Consider the following 19,088-nt stretch of genomic DNA (forward strand, 5'->3'; position numbering starts at 1 on the left):
ATGATACATTTTAGAATGGAGTCAAAAGCAAAAGTCATGAGAGTTTATGTTTAGAGTGGACAATATTGTACCGCAGTGGAGATACTTGGAGGGTGATGCAGACTCGAAAGTAGGTCACTTGATATGATTCGTCGTTGAACTCTATTGGATAGGCAGTATGCTCTAGCTAGTCGATTTTACTTGTTTAATTTTTCATTTTTTTTAAATTAGTTTGAATTTTTTCCAAATCAACTCATACCAAGCTCCCCTCCCCCATCTTTGACCAACCACCTTTAGTTCGGTTGATTTTTTCATCGGTTGACTCGGTACCCTAAGATAGATGGATAACTTTGCTTTTCATTTAACCCCAAAAAACATTCTCTTATCTAATGCATGTACAACTTTGGTTGCATTGACATAAACCCTCGTTTATTTATTTTGTCACAATATTAATTTGATCTCTATTTTTGAATGTTTGTTTATTTTTAGACGTACATATATTTTTACTAAATTATAAATTTAGTCCACTTTTAGTTTGTTGTTAATTTTTTGTAAAAATTATTAGTTGTTATAGCATTTAAAATAAAATTTGAAAACATATTTACATTGCATGAAAACTATACCACTCTTATTATTATTCAATCAATAAATTAACTTTAACGGACTGAAGTTAAGATTTATTCATCTAAGCCTAAAGCAATGTGTCTTTCTCGTTGATCACCATGAATAACTTGTCTTAATTGCTTGAGATTATTTGTATCAAATCTCCTCCCTTTGATGGTTTGGATCTTTATTATTATTTTCTAACCTAATATTTGTCCACCAAATGCTTGGCAGGTAGTTAGGTTTTTCTAGGAACGTAAATAACTATTGTTAATGTCAACATTTGAAGAGTAAGTGTCCTTGATATTTACATGATACAACAACGAATTTGTTTTAAGAGGATAAAAACCTTAGCTTGCAAAAGATAGAACCTACATGTCAGTGTGGTGCTTGCCACACATAATTCGATCCTAAGTTAGAAAGTGAAAAATTATGGAAGCTAAATAGAGTTTGATACTCAATCTCAAGTTAATTGTGTAATTAGAATGATGTACTTCTAGAGAAAGTTGACCTAAGATATTCTCTAGGGTTTTCAAGTTGCCTTGGAATGATTAGATAACCAACCGGCTTAAAGGATGTGCTCACTTTTGAGTTTGCAAGCTACGGTTGACTTCAACTTCGGCATTGGAAGATCGAGCATTTTTCTTGAGCTATATCTTGGATTTAGTTACTAATTTGGGTAGTAGGTATGCATAAAACAATATTTGGGAAGGTCGCCCTTGCCTGAGTAGCCTCTTTTCTTAGGTCCACTTCGATTTTTAGTTGCCACTTCTAGCACTTGTATCAAATGTCTTCATGACTTTGTCATTTCTAAATGTCAATTATTTTCATTGGTCAAAAACCACCCATAACAACTAGAGTTTTTAGATGCCCAACCAAATTATAGACGTCCCACTTTTTTTTTTGATAACCACGTCTATTTTGTAGAAAATATGTTTAAGATATCTAAGAAAGTTTGGATAACTATATATGTTTTTTTAAGGATTTCTATTTGGATTGCCTTAAATTTACCTAACCATTCAATATTGCTCATCCAACTATTCATTAATTTATAATAAACTTAATATAATTTGAACTTATATAACATATAAATTAATTTAAATTTCTATTTTTTTTATTAATGTAGTCTTATTATTTTATTTGAACAAAATAATCTCTATATTAATTTAAGTTTATTTTATACAATAAACAATAATTAGCATATATGTCTAAAAACTATAAATATAACCAAAAGAATTTTTTTTTTGATATGTATGTTGGTGGTCTAATTTACATGTTTAGATTTGTTGGAATATTTAGTAACATTTTGTTATATTTTTAAATAAAATAACCTATTTTATTATATTTATAAGATATCTTCTATTAATATTTATGATCGTATAGTATAAAATGGAGTACATATGAACTTTGAATGATGTAATAGTTTTCTTTTTCCACATAAATATAAAAAAATTGAAATCACTAAATTACACAATAACATTTTCTTAAATTAAAGTATGAAAAAAATGTAGGAAACAAAAATTTCAATTTTAACCTTTTCTTATCTTATTTAAGTTTTGATATAATTATAAAAAATGAAGTGTAAAAGGAATACATTCAAATTTCTTTCTTAAATTAAAATATAAAAAAGGTAATGAAAAAAAAAAGTTTCAACTTTTACTTCTTTTTTTTAATAGCAGAAAGAATGTAATCAAATTCTTAAAGTTTATCGAAGACACGGTCAAATATAAAACAATGAACCAAAATATTTATAAATATAATAAAATTTCAAATATATCAATGACATTGATAGAAATCTTCTAGCAACATCTACATGTGTATTGATAAATAGGAATAAAAGTTTATTAGTGTCATCGATAGAAGGTAAAATTTTGTTATATTTTATAAATATTTTCAAACCACCTATTTTAATATATAGTTTTTTTAAAAATAAAAAAAGTTCGAATTTTGACTTTTTTTTTTTTTTTTTTTTCCTTTTGGTAGCTTGAATACAATTATATCATAAAAAATGAAATATAATTTGTAAAGATATGAAGCACACATGATGGGAAGACTACCAAACTACAATAACACCCAACCCAACAACTCTCTGTGTGTATATAGTTTCACTTGTTGCCGTTATTGACCAAGGTGGTGGGGGGGGGCAGGTAGTGATGACTCATGGGGTTGGTAAGAGCCAATTTTGAATACAAAAATTAAATTTATTAATAATAATAATAATAATAATGATGCAAATGGCATCGCATCTCAATGCCTTCAAACTCCAAATTCCATCGCCAATCCAATCCAAAGGTAAAACATTTTTATTTACCTTTCCAAATATATATATATATAAAAATATCTTCCATCACATAGTTGCTGCGACGAAGTTTCGGGTACCGGAGCTGAGAAAGACGGAGGCATTGCGAACCGGAGGAGTGTCTTCAGAGAAATCCGACTTTCAAATTCTTCTCTGTCTTCATCCTCTTCGGTACGCTTCATTTGGCCGTCATTATCCCAAGTTTTCCATCCATATTTTATTTTAACCTTGCAACAATCCTTGTTATTCTGTTTCTTTACTTTTGTTTTTTTGAGTTTTGAGTCATTCCTTTCCATTTCGGATTTGTTCTGTTTTTCACTCTGCCTTTTTTTTTTTTTTTTGTAACTAACTTAGAATTAGGCTGTGTTTATTTATTTATTTATTTTTATTTTACGCTACCTGTTGTTTTGTTTGATTGGTGTTGTTGTTGTTGTTGTTTTTGTTTTTGAAGATGAATGGACTGAGAATCTAACGTGATGACCTTCGGGTTTGCAGTGGTGTGAAATTATTTTTCTTATTTGTTCTTGAAATTTGGTGAAATTTGAGCTGCTGTGCCAGTAAGTATGGAGACTACGGTAATGCAGCAGTTGCAGTTTTCGCCATGGATTCACTCGAAGAGTGTTTCTGCAAAACCGAAGGGTTCGCTGCATTTCCCTCGGAGATTAGCGGAGCAGGATATATTGCAGGCCCCATTTTCATTCGATTTACGAGTGTCGAGACATTCAAATCATCGGAGAACCGTTGCTTTGAAAATCTCCTGTTCTTATAAGAACTCTTCAGGTTTGGTATTCGCGATCTATTGCGATTATATTAAATTTTCTCTACTTGAAGCTAATGAAATGAGATGACCTGTTAATTCGATGGTATTTTGTGGAATTATGTTTGTATTTGGTAAGAGTCATTTATAGCTTAGCTCCTAGAATTTTGATTAGCATTTACTTGTGAAAATTTCTTTAATTCAACTTTATCTACGCCATTAGAACCCCAATGATTCATGAAGTTCCTCATCTTTACCCGTTCTAAAATTAATGTTTCTTCACTTGTTCGAATTTGCTTGGTAGACTTAAACATCTTGGCACCATTTGTTAAATGTGTTTTAAAACGAAAATTTCATTTCAATCTATTACCTTTTCTCCCAGTTGCTTCCACCGTGAAGAAACATCTAGTTGATTTAAGATCTTTTAGATGGGGGAGTCTAGAATTCGTGGAATAAGGAATTTTTTGAAAATATAGATCAGGAGTCTGAGTCTGAGTCTGATGCCTGAGGCAAGGGCCATAAAAACATTTTTATTTCCTTTGAAACTATGCTATTAATTGATTCCTGCCCAGAATGAGAGTTTCGTGAAATTTCCCTAATGGTCAGCTTGAATTTGATCCATTCTCCTCATTTCTTCCTGCGTAGATACGATATTTGAAAAACTAATAATTTCTAAAGAAAATAAAAAAGATAAAAATAGAAAACAGGGTAATCGTCTTTTATGAACACAAGATGTTAGGCCGACTGGGATATGTGCTATCTTGTTGGGGATTTTGGGTGAGAGAACTAACTTAATTTTCAGAGGACATAAGAGTTTCTTTTGGCAATCCTGTGGTCCCTTGCTAGATTCTCTGTTTCGCTTTGGGCCTCTGTTTCTAAGCTCTTTTGTTACTATTAGCTTGGTCTTATTTCTCTTGATTGAAACTCCTTGTAGGTCGGCTCTTTTTTATTACATTTTTCTCTTTTGTATGTTTGTGTACTCTTTCATTTTTTTTTTCCATGAAAGTTGAGTTTTTTCAGGAAAAAAAAAAACATTTTTGATAAGATTTTCAATTTTTGTGTTTCTCAGTGTTGGAATCTGGAAACCATTGTGCGTCTGTTGATGAGTCTTTGGCTATACAGGTAAGGGTTTCCCAATCCCACTTTTTCATTATCATTTTACTAGGCTTTCCATCGCTTTCCTGCCTTCTGTGATTGTGGAGCCTCTTACTTTTCCTTTTCCCTGCTTTTTGCTAAAAGGGGGACAAAAGTTGTCCTATTTGTTGTTTAGCATATTTTTCATCTCTTTGCTCACTGGTCATAAAATTGCAGAGGAAGTCCCGGGAGATTGAGTCATATTTAAATGGGCGCTCTATATATCTTGTTGGTGAGTTTCTTTCTTGGAGTTCTGCATTACTCTTGCGCTTATGCAGTTAGATAATTAAAATCTTATATATGAAATGCAGGAATGATGGGCTCCGGAAAAACAACTGTGGGAAAAGTCTTGTCAAATGCACTTGGTTACTCCTTTTCTGATAGGTTTGTTTCATAGCTGCTAATGCATTTACTAAACTTTCGACAAAATTCTTGTACTCTTAGTTACATCTTGATTTCATAGCAAGGTAAATATTTACTTTCTTTAAGTTTTGTAATTAAAATTAACTTCCAATGTATATTGGAAAGCAAAAGCTGAGTAAAATACAGCTGACGTAAATTATCATTGAAGCTGCAATAGGAGCAGAAAAATAACTAGATCCGGTTCCTAATTTTATTCCCATCTATAAATGAGAGAAAAATAACCGAGTATAACTGTTGACCTAGGTTTTTATGCTAATGCTATGATTTCTGGTATCTGTATTTAATTTTGCTAGTCTATGCATCCGCACGTACAATCATTTGATGAGACATTTCCATGCTGATCTCTTGTTCTATTTTATGTTTTGGATGCCACAGTGATTCATTGGTGGAAGAAGACACAGGAATTTCTGTAGCTGAAATTTTCAAGGTCTATGGGGAGGACTTCTTTAGAGAAAGGGAGGTCAGTCTGGATGCATAACTGCCAAATCATTTTCCATATCTTGACATTATTTATGTTGCATGTTCACTGCCTTGTTCAAAGTTTATGTTGCTTGTTCATTATTATGCGTACCTCTCTCTCTCTCTCTCTCTCTCTCTCTCTCTCTCTCTCTCTCTTCTCAAGTGCACACATTCATTATCTTGTCAAGCGTTTTAGCTGTTAGGTTTTATATCAGAACATGGATCTTGGTCGGGCTGCTCCTTCTCTCTTCAATGATGAGGATATTTCAACTGTTTGTCTCCAATATACAATTGAATTTGTACTTCAGAGTACTCTTTAAAGTGTTATATATAGTATCTAGAATTGATCAAAGTGATCTTATTGGAAAATTTCCTTTTTGTATAGTTGAAGGGATTAGAGATTTTCATCTTGTATTGTTTAAGGGATTTGGTTCTTGCTTGAACCAAAACCTCATGTTAGCCTCGAAGGTCAAAGTTAATATCATGCCAATAATGCTCTTTGGTAACTAGGAATTACTTTGTTTTTTTATTTTTCCTTCTTAAAGATAATTTCAACCTGTTCACTGGGCCATGAAATTGTAGACTCAGAACGTGTAATGTTTCGAATTTCTCACTCTTGAAATATTGTTAGCACAAGACAAGCTCTATTTTATGCATATATGAAGTTCGAAGCAGAACTTTAGCTGATTAACATACCAGTGAGCCCAAACTTATCTTGATTCCTGCAGACGGAAGCATTGAGGAAGTTATCTTTGATGCGCCAGTTTGTTATTTCCACCGGCGGAGGTGCCGTAACGAGATCGATAAACTGGTATAGAAGACAGACTAGTTGAATACAAGTGTTCCATTTCAAAATAGCTTTCAGTATCATCTGACAGAGCGAACCGTTTCTAACTTTTCAGGAAATATATGCATAAAGGCATCAGTGTTTGGTTGGATGTGCCTTTAGAAGCCTTGGTTAAGAGAATTTCAGCTGTAGGAACCAATTCTCGTCCTCTTTTGCATCATGATTCAACTGATGCATACTCAAAGGTATTTTTTTCAGTGTTTGTTTCCCTTTATTCTTAAATATGATCTTCCAGGTTTCTGCAAAATAATGTCCAATAACAAACGTTATAAAATTTATTATGTTGAAGTTATTTTACACAAAACATACACACGAATGTATGATTTTACGAAGGTTCTGTTTTCTACTCACAACATAATAAGTAATAACCCTTAAAGATTAGTTTTAAAATTGAGTCTCGAATAAATATTTTTTCTAATTCCTGTTATCTACAGACCCTCGTCCGTTTATCTACTCTTCTGGAAGAGAGGGGCGAAGCATATGCCAACGCTGAAGTCACAGTTTCCTGCGAAAGTAAGACATCCCTCCGTGATATATTATTAATGTATTCTACCAACTTAATGTAAAAAACCCAATGGTCTTGGTTTTAATCTCATTCGACTACCGACCACTAAAGAGATGCCATTTAGGATGAGTTTGAAATGAATTTTAGAGGTTAATTTTTCGCTTTAAAACAAACACTTCTTTAGTATTTTTTTTTTTTGTTATAGAAAAATTGCTTCATTGCTTTCATTTAAAGCTCTTTTTTTCAAATGCCATTTCGAACAATTAAGTATTATTTGGTGGTTCCTCTATTCCTTGAATCTAAAATCTCAATACCAAATGACATAAGCTAATGTTATATTATGCAGAAATTGCAGCCAAACTGGGTACTAAAGATGTATCGAATGTCACGCCTATGGCCATAGCAATCGAGGTCTATAACTATATCTCTCATTCTCTGAATAAACATGATAACCTACACACTACACCACAATTAACCAAAGCCTTTCATTAGACAACAAGTCTTATTTTATTTCTATAACAATTTCTGCCTCACACTTGTTTATTCCATGGAATCTCAGGCACTTGAACAAATCGAGATCTTTTTGAAGAGAGAAGATGGTTATTGTGCAATTTGATGACCACAAAAGAAAAAAAATGATTCATTTAGGTATAATAGAAGCTTTCTTACTTCTCATAGCAGCAAATGAAGTAGGTAGATGATCTTTCCATTTCATTTTGCTTATAGAGTTATTAATGTATTTATTTTTCTTATGATTTCAGGTACATATGAATAACGGCAATGAGTGGAAACAAAATCGATTCTTTCATTATTTCTGGGTAATCTTCTTTATCAAGTATCAAGGCATGTTTCAGTTTCACTCAAGGCTGTCCCATTTGTTCTTCATCTCATCTCATAAGTGTGTTTGGTCTAGTGTAGAGTATTACAGTGCATCATCTTAAAATGTTGAATGGTTATAAGTTTCTAAGCATATGGAGAAAAAAAATAATTAGACATTAGAGTTGTATTTGAAAGAGTTGTGGAATTCATCTAAGTTAAGAACTGAATGATATCATTTATTAAAGGTTATATTATTGAAATACCCCTAAATTAGATTATTTTTCCTCTCTAAAACTTCCAAAAGTTCATTTTTATTACTTTTTAATTTTTAAGTGCTGGTTTGTGAAGTTGGTTATAATAGTTGGTAGAATTAGAAAGTTCGTGTTTGGAGTGTGGACTATTCTAGTTTATGTTTACAAAATTTGTGTTTGGGGTGCAAATTATCTTTATCTAACTTTAGAAAGTTTGTGTTTGAAAAGTAAATTATTTTAGTTTGAGTTATTATATTAAATGAAGTGAATTAGAACGTATAAATTATCGTAAAAGATTCCTCGTAAGATTTTTTTTGAAATCTTAATCTCTAGTTTAGTTTTATAAATGATTTTTCTTTTCATATATCCATAATTTTTCTTTTGTTCGATCTTTGATGAGACTCATGAAGCAAATTATACATTAGAGCGTGTTTGGATCGATTAGGAAAAAATATTTTTTAAAATGTTGAAACACCTTTTATAAAAAAAATTAAAATAAAACTAATCGTGTGTGGTTACATTTTTTAAAAAATGCATTCACACGAACCAACTTTGTTTGGTTTGTCGTACGATTAAAGAGTTACTAAAACACTATAAAAGATTCATCATGAATTGGCCCTTGGAGTTAGTTGCATATATAAGTGGTTTCGGGAGATGATTGTGGTAGTTGGCTATGGAGGTAGTCTTCAGAGGTGGTCGTCGTCGAAATTGGACATCAAAGATGGTTTTCATTTACATGGATTAGGTCATCATCGATCAACCAACACTAATTTTGAGCTAAAACTGACTTTGAATATTGTTGGTTTACATTGGTCTATTTTAGTCAATAATGAAGATATTGGTAACATTGATGACACTGATGGGTTGGTTCTAACATTCATGTGTAAAAATCATAATAATTTTCAGAACGATGTTGTAAATAACGTTAAGTATCTCTCAAGTTAAGTTGTAAATAGTTTATTTAGATTACTCTTATACCAATAAACTTTTATGTTAAAAAAACAGTTTTCATAAAATGTTTGACTTCGATATCGAAAGAGTTAAACAAAGCACGATTTTCATAAGAGAAATATAGTATAGGTAGAGTATTTAGACATAGAAGTTGACCTTGTCCTAGACATAGGTTAAAAGAACATAAAATTATTTTTCATTATCTAAGTGTCAAAAGTAATCATAGACATACATTGTTAAACGAACCCTACAATTCTTGAAAAGGGATCAAGACAAAGTTAGCTTAGATTTAAAAGACTTGTCAATACACTTGGACTTCAGATAATTGACGAACTAAAAACGTATATTTGGAAAACTTATTTTGAAAGCAAATCTTTGTATTCTTTAAAAACTCAAGACTAAGAAGATTCAATACTTAGAGATTAAAAAGGTAAACTTTTTCTCATTCTAACAATAGTATGCTTGGGCGAAAATAGAAGAAGCAAACGATCTAATGCTAAACATAGGCAACTCAAATTCAAAATTCACAAGAAAGAAATACTCTCTACCAAGGAGAAACTCAAAAAAAGGGAAAAGAAAAGAAGTGTCTAAAAACGAGAAAAAGACATTATAGAATATAGTTGTAATTTTCATTGATAAGCCAACAAAGGTGATCCATATTGAAAGAGTTGTTTGAGGTTATAAGGCTTAATGACTTGTTCATCTCCACTCCACATGAGCCTTGCAAGTTGCTCATAAGCTTTTTGGTTGGGATGATATGAATCAAAGAACAAATATTTGGTTGGATCTTCACATATTTTAAACTCTTTTTCTCCTCTTTTTCCTCCACAACTATAAATTCCTCTATACTCTCCACTCCCACAACATGCTGTCTCCACTTCCTTGAAACCTTCATCCAAATATATATTCATAACTTTTTCTTTTTTCATATTAATTATCTTCTCAACCATAACCAATAAAAATATTTACAAATATAACAAAGTTTTACTTTAGATACGTAATAGGTCCAAATAAAGATCCATCAGTAATTAAAGTGTCTAGTTAGGTAGAATGAAAACTATGGTAAACAAATTATAAAAAGACAAGCACAAATTTCAAAAAACCAAAAACAATGATTGTAAAATAAACTTAAATTTTTGTATTATATAGGAATATTTTCAAATATAGTAAACTAAACTAAAATATTTGAAAAAATATAACAAGATCTTGAATTCTATCAAACATAAATCCTGATAAACCTTTATTATTGTCTATCAATGTCACTTATAGAAGCATATCAATGTTATCAGCGTCTAACATTGATAACATCTGAAATTTTACTATATTTTGTAAAAAATAAAATTTCAATTAATTAATCTCACCCTAACTTCACTTCATCAATTTGACAAAAAAAAAATTTTAAACACTAAATTCAAACATTTACCAAATCATATTTTGTTTTTCATCACAAACCAAGTAGAAGCTTAGTATACTTATAGAAATATATTGGGGAAAAAAACCACACTTCCTTTTAAGTTTTAACCTCAAGAAAAACTACTTTAGAGAAAGTTTTCATCATGTAGTCGAGACATTTCTACTTCGAAGAGATTACATATCATGCAATTTTAGCTCTCGTATATCGTAAAAAAGAAGAGAAAAGAAGAGGAAACAATTACCATATTTGGAAGGGTTTTGTATTCTTTGTAGAAGCAAATTGTTGGCATCAGCAAAAGCATATTTGAATCCATTGAGTTGAGTGGCAAGCCTTTGTAGAGCAATGGGAAGCAATTTGTTGTGCAAATTTACTATTGAAGAAGCCTCTTCTACACACTTTCCATGTCCTTCTCCTTTCAACATCTTCAACCTTGGCATACAACCCAAAGAAGGCACTCCCACAAACCCAAATTTCCTTCCTCCATTCTTGTATATTTCCTGGAAAGACGAAACGTCAAATCAAATATGTTGAATGAACCCTAAATTTTTCGTAGTTTGGTTATGTTGATCTCTTAAACTTCTTGAATTTTCAATTAGGGCATTTGCCAAAAAAGAAACTAGTAAGTTCGACTGACAAAAAGTTGACGTATCATTGAATTATCGCATACTTAGACATGCGGAGATGTCACTAACATGAAACACAACTCATTCGTCAAATAAATTTAATTCTTTAAATGATGTGTCGAAGTGTTAGGAATGACCGATCCATAACTTCCATCGTAACAAAATCCTAAATCTATAACTCTCATCTTATAAACATATGAAATTTATACTTTATTTCATGAAAATGTAATCAATATCGAATCAACACAAAGATTTTCGTGGTTTATTAACCATATATTAGTTACGTCCACGAACAGAGAATGAGACACAGTGTTTAGTTTAGCCATTCAAACCACCAGAATTGAGATGCTTTCTAAATTTACCTGGATCACTGCGGTGAGGTTTCCAATCACCATATTCACATATTGTGTTTGGGTATAGATTTGAAAGGCAGTGGAGTCTCCTTCAAAAAGACTTATGTAATCATTTCCTCCTGTACTGATCAAATAAACTGAGTTTGAGAGCAAGTTTTGAGCTCTGTTATCTCCCAACTTCTTCCTCAATGATTTCCCCACTTCAATGAAATTCTTCAACTGAGTTTGAAGTGTTATGGCCTGAAAATCATTAATCAACAATTTGAATGTTTTCTTATGATTCAACTCAATGCAGTAGAGAAGAAAAACAAATGGAACGAAGTTAAATCTATATTTTTACAAGTTCATAATGATAGCACAAACCCACATGCTCGGTTGAGACCAAGTTAAAACTGATTTAGCTTTGAAACGTATTTTAGATAACGTCTTTAGTCATCTACCCCTAAAGGATGGAAATTCACTCTCAAATCCCAAAGGTTCCACTCTTTTAGAGTATGAGTGCCAAACATCAAACATGTGTAGAATTCTTTATTTTGCAACTTATCTTTCTCTCCATCTAAACAAATTTATTACCGATATCACGTGAATGTCATACTCTTTTCCTGTAATTTTGACAACCATAAACATCATCTAAGAGATAAAAGTTACTAATTCCCTCTTTTGGATTTCTGGGAAATTGGTACATATCGTTGGAGTGTAATAAAAGTTTCACATTGGCTACATAAGAGAAAAGTCCACTATCTTCAATGGTGCAAGATTTTTTAGGTGAAACAAAAGTAAAGCTACGAGGGGCTTATGCATGTCCAAAGTGGACAATAGGAAAACACAGAGGGATGATAACAAAGTCAAGAGAGTTTGTTTCCAAAGGACAACATCTACCATTATAGAGATATTCATTATACAGATATTTGAAGGGCAGTTAAATTAATACCCAAATCTCAAGCATATATAAAAAAGTTTGATGAATGGATTCAAACCGATCCTTGGTGACTCTCGAGTAAAGCACCACTTCCACCAGAAGCAAAGTTGACGCCATGGATGTAGAGATTGTTGTGAGGATCTAAGTATGGCCTAATCAGAGGCAACTTTGCATACTCAGCTGCAACAAACAAAACCCCCTTTCAAAAATTTACCATAAAAACCAGCATGAAAGTGAAAACTACTCTAAAGAAACAGGAGAAAACAACAACCATATATAGATATAAAAAAAAAAAAAAAAACATAAAACTGAACGAAATGGTTAGGAAGCAAAGAGATAATGGAAATGAAATCACCGATGAAATCAGGAATGAGACGGCCGTCGGAAAACCTGCCGGTGGGGTTGTGGAAGAAAGTGAGGCCATATGGAGGGAAATTGGCTTGAAACTTGGTAGTGGTGTTGATGTAATTGTTGTTTCCAGCATCCAAAATTGAATCACCAAAGATGAAAAATCCCACATTTTGTTCTGAAAATACAAATATGTTTTCTTCTACACTACTACTAAACAACACCACCACCAACAAACAGGTTTGAAATTTTGAGATCTTCATTTTTGTTGTGACAACACCAACACTCACTTTCAAATCTACTTCATTGTAATTATCAACTTGTTCTTCTTATGATTATTAAAATTATTGAAGTACAGTGGACCAATCAAGATCAATGTGAAAGCTGTCTTGTTTGTTGTCCTTATCCTTCCTATTTATTATTATTATTATTAAGATAAATATTTTAAACCATAAAATTAGTGGAAATATTTTTAATTATAGCAAGATACTATTTCGATAAAGATCGATATCTATTATTGTTTATTTGTTGTAGATATTGATAGACATTGATAGATTTATATATAATAATGGATGATAATGATCTGTTTGTGTTTATTATCGATAAACAATGTCATTTTGCAGTATTTATAACAATGTTGGCTCATTTTACTATATTTGAGTACAACACTTATTATTATTAGAGAAAAACATATTTTTGTTATTAGATTTTAGGCTAAATTATAGAAAATGTCCTTCAACTTTACACTTTGGGTAAAAAAATACTTTAAAAAATATTCTCAAACTTTCAACAATAGTTAAAAATATTTTGCGGTTAGTTTTGGATGAAAAAAGTTAAAGTTTTGTTTTAGAAATATTTTTAAATTATTGAAAAGTTTCAAAAATACCCTTGAACTTAGAAAGAAAATTTAAAAGAGAAAAAACTACTCTTTGTATATGAACTAAAATTGTTAATATATAGTTGGAAAACCAACTCTAAATAAAATATTATGTCTCTATCCTTAGTATAGTAATAAATTTATTTGAAGTTGTTAGGTTTTATGAGATTGACAATATTTGTTTTATGACTTGAGATATCGAAAATGTTATTGCCATGTTAGGTTGTTGTTTTGAAAAGGGGATGGTCTACCAAAATGCAAAATACTTTCTTTACTGGTGGTTGCCTTTTCTTTTGTTTTTCGGTTGACATCTTTCTTTATTCAGCACGCAGTTTTTATGTAAGTTAGGGATGCTTATTTGTAATTTAGATGTGCATATTTAAAGGACACGTAGTCCTCTGGTTAGAGTTTTGGTCATTCAGTTTGTCTTAAGAGTAACATTTGAATTGTCTTGTATAGTTGTTTCAGTCTCTGTTAGAAGAAGACAACATTACATTTATTGGAAACATACTTCATTCTCCTTACGACTATATATGGTGATTAATATTACATTTATTAGAAACGTACTTCATTCTCCTTACTATTATGTATGATGATTTATTGAAAAGAGATTCTCTAAACTTAGGGGAAGCATAAAGTTATCAAAGAAATATTAACAAGTTCAAATAAATTTAGCATTATACTAACAATAGAGGTAGTTTTAATTATTAAGAGTTATTTTTGCAACAAAATATTAACGGTTTTAGTTCATATACTAATTTTGAGAATAGTTTTTCTTAACTATTTTTAAGTTCGAGGTATTTTTTAAACTTTTCAATAATTCAGTGGAATTTTTAAAACAAAATTATAACCGTTTTTCATTCAAAGCTAACCGTTAGAGTATTTTTAAACATTTTGTTTTTAAGTTTGAGAGTTTTGGTTGAATTGTTTTTTGAAAGTTTAAAGATGTTTTTGACGCAAAATGCAAGGTTGATGGACATTTTTTTTTCTTTTTAAATTTAGCATAGATTTTATTTGGACTTTAGATTTCAAAATGTTTTTAAAAGTAAAATTGTAATATCTCATGAAACTTAGAAACTAAATAGAAACGAAACTCAAAACCTAAATCATTTAATTTGTAATATTTTGAAACAGATAGCCCTACAATATTGCCTCCAAGCCATAGTTATCAACCTCAAATCGTGAGCTAGGTATTGCTCATAACTCTTTAACTATGGGAAGGAATAAAAACGATTATCATGTTGCATCAAAACACAACCTAACCCCTTCTTAAAAAAAAAGAACGGTATATAACAAAATTTTCTACTCCCTCGAGTAACACTACAAAAATAATATGTGTTAGCTAATTTACGCTACAAATAAAAGAAAAAAATACTAAAAATAGTCCCATAATTATTTTTTCCATGTGATATTGTATATAAAATGTGTTAGATAGCTAATTCATGTCATGCACGTTAAAAAAATTTTAATTCTCTAAAAGAAAGACATATTTCAAAAACGATTAACATTTATTCGACGAGTTTTCATAGCAAACGATATTACAATGTAGTGCTGCCTCATGATCATCTAGATTATAAAGAAAAAAATGTAGCTAAATGCCAAGTTGTTAAACATATAGATTCCAAGATTTTCCTCAATCTTAAAATCCTCCTCCTAAACAATTCTCAATAAGAAGCCAAAGTTGAGTCATCACAACTAAAGAGTTGTTTGAAGTTCAAAGGCTTAACAATGTCAACATCTCCACTCCAAAACTCATCTGCAAGTTGTTTGAAAACCTTTTGAGTGGGATGAAAAGAATCAAAGAACATATGATCTTCAAGATTTTGGCAATGAGTATAGGGTAAAGATCCAAAATCCTTTCTTCCACAATTGTAAACCCCTCTGAATTCATCACTCCCACAGCAGGCTGTGTCCACTACCTTGAAACCTTCATCCACACAAATAAAGATATAATGCATATGTCAAACCCTTCATTCATGATTCTCAAACAACGTGCCATTAATAATTTATTTCACTTTAAAGAAAAGTCTCGAAAACATAAACTTTCATTGACTACTACTCCTTGAAAAGATAAAAGTTCATCAAAATCAAAATTATCTTGTGATCATGTGATGTTATGACAAACATTTTTAATTTAAATATACATTATAATAAAAACATATTTCATCCCTAAACCAATATGGTTTATAATTATCATTTAGTTTTGTAGCAATTAAATTTGTTAAGTATATAACAATTTAGTTTGATTTTGTAACTTTATTCATAACCCAAAAAATTTATGTTAACTTTTTAATGATGTAGACCTTTATTTAATAAAAAAGAAAAACTTTTACTAAATCTTAACCCCAATTTTTTATTAGGTTAAAAATCTCACTAGATCTCAATATTAATTTTTACCGTACAAATAGTTATTAATTTTAAAAAATAAAAACTAAATTATAATATAATAAAATTACCGATTAAATTGTTACAAAATTAAAAATAGACTAAAGGTGATTTTTAACCTATCTTTCATTCAAATCTCAAACTCTTTTAACATTTTTCTCTTTTTATAGTAATATTTCTAGAAAAGAGAGAATTTTGAGTACAAACATACATTTTAAGTGTCTCCAAATATAGCCACTGAGTTGTAAACTTTTATGATTAAGGACATAATTTGTCAACTTTGCAAAATAGAGGACTAAAAGAGGTTTGTAAAGGTACACAAAAACAAAAAAAGAAGACCATACACAACTATTTTAAAAGTATTAAGGACTAATATGAAGGGATGCTAAAAAGCATAGAGATTTATAGGGCAAGTTGCATATATGATAATCAAGCAAGAAATAATATAATACATAGCACAAATATAAATGTTAACATTTTAAAAATATTACTCATTTTGATAAATATTTTATTTTCTAAATTGGGTTATTTGCTATAATTTCGAGAATTAAAGAAAAAAAGGTAAAGTTTATTACCGTATTTTGTAGGGTTCTGTATTCTTTGTAGAAGCGCAGTGTGAACATCAGCAAGAGTGTATTTGAATCCTTTGAGTTGCTTGGAAAGTTTCTCAAGAGCAATGAGAATAAACTTGTTGTGAATCCTTGCTATTGAAGAAGACTCTTCAAAAAATTGAGCACTCTTTTTCAGTCTTGAACTTGGCATATACCCTAATGGAGGCACTGCCAGAACTCCAAATTTCCTTCCTCCGTATTTGTATACTTCCTGTCACACATAAACACGTTTCCTAATGTATAACAGAAAACAAAAGGGTTTATCAAATGAGCTAACCACTGTTGTGCCATATTACCTTGATTGCTATCGTTATGTTTCCGACCACCATATTCACGTACTGTTCTTGAGCTTCAATGGTTTTGAAAATGTCATAGCTAATGTCGAAAGGATTCAGATAATCATTTCCTCCAAAGTTGAAGAGAAAAACAGAGTTAGAGAGGAAGCTTCTAGATCTTGCATGCCCCAGCTTGTTTCTTAAAGATTTCACCACTTTTCTGAAAAACACCATCTGAGTTTGAAGCCCAATGGCCTGAAAACCAAACAAAATGCATTCAATTCAGCAGAGGAAAAACAGGGAAAAGAAATTGGTTTGATTGATTTGATTATGTTGTAACCTGTTCTTGATGACTCAAAGCTAAAGCTCCACCTCCACCAGATGCAAAATTGACTCCATAGTCATAGAGATCGTTGTGAGGATCCAAATATGGTGGAATCAAAGGCAAGTTGGCATACTCACCTGCATTAACATTTCTTGATCATAAGCCTACTGACAACATTATAATCTTCGACTAAAGGGTCGTTTATTTACATTTTTGTTTCTTGTTCGTGTCAACTTCAATTTTTCAGAAATATTTCACGAGATCAGTTCGGATATTTTTTAGGAAACAACATAATGTTTTATCCATCTTCTGGGAACGAAAGAGTTCTGAGACCCATTGACATTAAAGCTTAAGTTAATAGGTTATGATGACAAATTAAATAATATATCAAAGTACAAAATCCAATCATACCATTTGATTTTAGCACTTCTCTACCAACAAACTTCTACCTGTTTTGGGAAGCTGGGATGTACTCGAAAATGATTCAGAATCAGGATCTCTTATGAATGTTATAACAGACATTATTGGACTGAGATTGTGAGATGTGAAAACATGAGAAAGAAGGTAAAACTTATTACAAGCCACACCCATTGCCCTCGATCCAAATATGAGATTAGGACTATCGAGTTATCAGTTCAATATAAACATTCAATACAAAATCCTACCCAAAAATCTACTCTTATACTTAATCTTCAATCCTTGTGAACACAAATCACATACTAGAATTTCAAACTAAAGCAAAATAAGATCCATAAATCCAAGAGTTATCCCATCCATTAACCAAACTAATTAAAACATTTGAGTCACAAGAAAATGACAATAACTAAGCCCCATTCTCTTAATAGGGAACAAAAAATTATGTTACGCATTCATCAGAGCATTAACCAGGAGTTCAACCACCAAGATTTAAACAAGACAAGAAGAAACATATTCAGTGATCTAATTGGTACTAAACAAACATATTTTGAAAAGAAATAATAACAGAGAGAGAAATGATAATGACCTAAGAAATCCGGAATATTACGGCCGTCGGTAAACCTGCCGGTGGCGATCCGGTTCGGGAAGAAGCTTTCACCATAGGGCGGGAAGTTGGCCTGAAAGTCACTGGTGGTGATAATGTAGTTGTTGTTGCCAGCGTCGACATAGGAATCTCCGAAAATGAAAAAGCCGAAACGGGTATCCGACAACGAATTGCCGGGCAGTTGGATGCTGGCGGCTTCCGACACGGCAGCGAAGAAGATGATGAAGAAGGAAATGCAAAAGTTTGAAAACTTCATTTCTATAGTTTCCTGTTTAAGAAACTCTTCTTGTCTTCTTTTATACTAATTTCCTTACAAGTTGTATGTGTCACTATCTATTTTAATTATGTAAAAGATCGTTATAATTTTTAATGTTTAATTTCGGATTTTGTAAAAATAAAACAATTTTGAAAAGAGAACAATGTCACACACCCCACGATGAAAAATACCAAAAATCGATCATGAGAAGTGATCATGTAAAAAATCGTTACATAATCGTGTAGTGTAGATTTTTTTAACAATGAAAAAAATACTTCAAATCTAAACGATCATGTTGACCAAGCTAAATGATCATATTGGCTAGGTAAGCAATCCTCCGTAATATCTGTGTTGACCAAGCTAAACGATCATGTTAATTATGGTAAACGATCGTTAGATCATATCCACATAATCGTGTAGTTCTTTTTAAACAATGAAAAAAGAGCTTCAAATTTAAACGATCGTGTTAACCATGCTAAACAATCGTGTTGATTAGGTAAGCAGTTGTTTAGATTCTATCAAAGTGATATTTAAACGATCTTGATATTCTGAAAGAAGAGTTGAAGAAAGAAATAGAAAACGAAGAAAGAAAAAAATGATTGAATGAAAATGAAAGAAAGAAGAGTAGAAGAAACCCAGAAGAGAAGATGAATA

The 19,088-nt window shown here is 31.2% G+C and overlaps 3 protein-coding genes across 5 annotated transcripts; 1 reads left to right on the forward strand and 2 right to left on the reverse strand.

Annotated features, from left to right (window-relative positions):
- Window positions 1-2,837: 2,837 nt before the first annotated feature.
- Window positions 2,838-8,103, forward strand: LOC103497472 (shikimate kinase, chloroplastic-like). 3 transcript variants are annotated; one of them, XM_051079348.1, is made up of 13 exons: window positions 2,857-2,874; window positions 2,938-3,052; window positions 3,377-3,661; window positions 4,708-4,760; window positions 4,950-5,004; window positions 5,084-5,156; window positions 5,571-5,655; window positions 6,383-6,465; window positions 6,557-6,686; window positions 6,936-7,014; window positions 7,353-7,417; window positions 7,566-7,654; window positions 7,768-8,103. In XM_051079348.1, exons 3-12 carry the CDS (start codon window positions 3,445-3,447, stop codon window positions 7,620-7,622), a joined length of 897 nt encoding a protein of 298 aa, XP_050935305.1. In that variant the 5' UTR covers window positions 2,857-2,874; window positions 2,938-3,052; window positions 3,377-3,444; the 3' UTR covers window positions 7,623-7,654; window positions 7,768-8,103. The 3 variants fall into 3 exon arrangements, with proteins under 3 accessions (XP_008457898.2, XP_008457899.2, XP_050935305.1); XM_008459676.3 differs by having other exon boundaries at window positions 2,838-3,052; window positions 3,333-3,661; XM_008459677.3 differs by having other exon boundaries at window positions 2,839-3,052.
- Window positions 7,795-13,078, reverse strand: LOC107991569 (GDSL esterase/lipase 5-like). The gene is made up of 5 exons (XM_017046685.2): window positions 12,692-13,078; window positions 12,395-12,516; window positions 11,427-11,657; window positions 10,683-10,938; window positions 7,795-9,916 (listed from the first exon to the last, which is right to left on the reverse strand). Exons 1-5 carry the CDS (start codon window positions 12,945-12,947, stop codon window positions 9,657-9,659), a joined length of 1,125 nt encoding a protein of 374 aa, XP_016902174.2. The 5' UTR covers window positions 12,948-13,078; the 3' UTR covers window positions 7,795-9,656.
- A 1,970-nt stretch (window positions 13,079-15,048) lies between these two features.
- On the reverse strand, window positions 15,049-18,470 carry LOC103497528 (GDSL lipase-like). Its single transcript, XM_017046666.2, has 5 exons — window positions 18,161-18,470; window positions 17,173-17,294; window positions 16,854-17,087; window positions 16,522-16,768; window positions 15,049-15,488 (listed from the first exon to the last, which is right to left on the reverse strand). The coding sequence occupies exons 1-5, from the start codon at window positions 18,432-18,434 to the stop codon at window positions 15,226-15,228; spliced, it is 1,140 nt and encodes a 379-aa protein (XP_016902155.2). The 5' UTR covers window positions 18,435-18,470; the 3' UTR covers window positions 15,049-15,225.
- Between the last annotated feature and the right edge of the window lie 618 nt (window positions 18,471-19,088).

The sequence above is a fragment of the Cucumis melo genome, chromosome 11 (assembly GCF_025177605.1).
Source record: "Cucumis melo cultivar AY chromosome 11, USDA_Cmelo_AY_1.0, whole genome shotgun sequence".
In the NCBI taxonomy this organism is placed as follows: domain Eukaryota; kingdom Viridiplantae; phylum Streptophyta; class Magnoliopsida; order Cucurbitales; family Cucurbitaceae; genus Cucumis; species Cucumis melo.

Excerpts from the sequence above, each read along its gene's own strand:
- LOC103497472 (XM_008459676.3), top strand. The coding sequence starts at position 3,445 with ATGGAGACTACGGTAATGCAGCAGTTGCAGTTTTCGCCATGGATTCAC. Across the intron at positions 4,761-4,949 it reads ATGAGTCTTTGGCTATACAG|AGGAAGTCCCGGGAGATTGA; the intron begins GTAAGGGTTTCC and ends ATAAAATTGCAG. Across the intron at positions 5,157-5,570 it reads GGTTACTCCTTTTCTGATAG|TGATTCATTGGTGGAAGAAG; the intron begins GTTTGTTTCATA and ends TGGATGCCACAG.
- LOC107991569 (XM_017046685.2), bottom strand. The coding sequence starts at position 12,947 with ATGAAGATCTCAAAATTTCAAACCTGTTTGTTGGTGGTGGTGTTGTTT. Across the intron at positions 10,939-11,426 it reads ACCTCACCGCAGTGATCCAG|GAAATATACAAGAATGGAGG; the intron begins GTAAATTTAGAA and ends TCGTCTTTCCAG. Across the intron at positions 9,917-10,682 it reads ACAAAACCCTTCCAAATATG|GTTTCAAGGAAGTGGAGACA; the intron begins GTAATTGTTTCC and ends ATTTGGATGAAG.
- LOC103497528 (XM_017046666.2), bottom strand. The coding sequence starts at position 18,434 with ATGAAGTTTTCAAACTTTTGCATTTCCTTCTTCATCATCTTCTTCGCT. Across the intron at positions 16,769-16,853 it reads ACATAACGATAGCAATCAAG|GAAGTATACAAATACGGAGG; the intron begins GTAATATGGCAC and ends TATGTGTGACAG. Across the intron at positions 15,489-16,521 it reads ACAGAACCCTACAAAATACG|GTTTCAAGGTAGTGGACACA; the intron begins GTAATAAACTTT and ends GTGTGGATGAAG.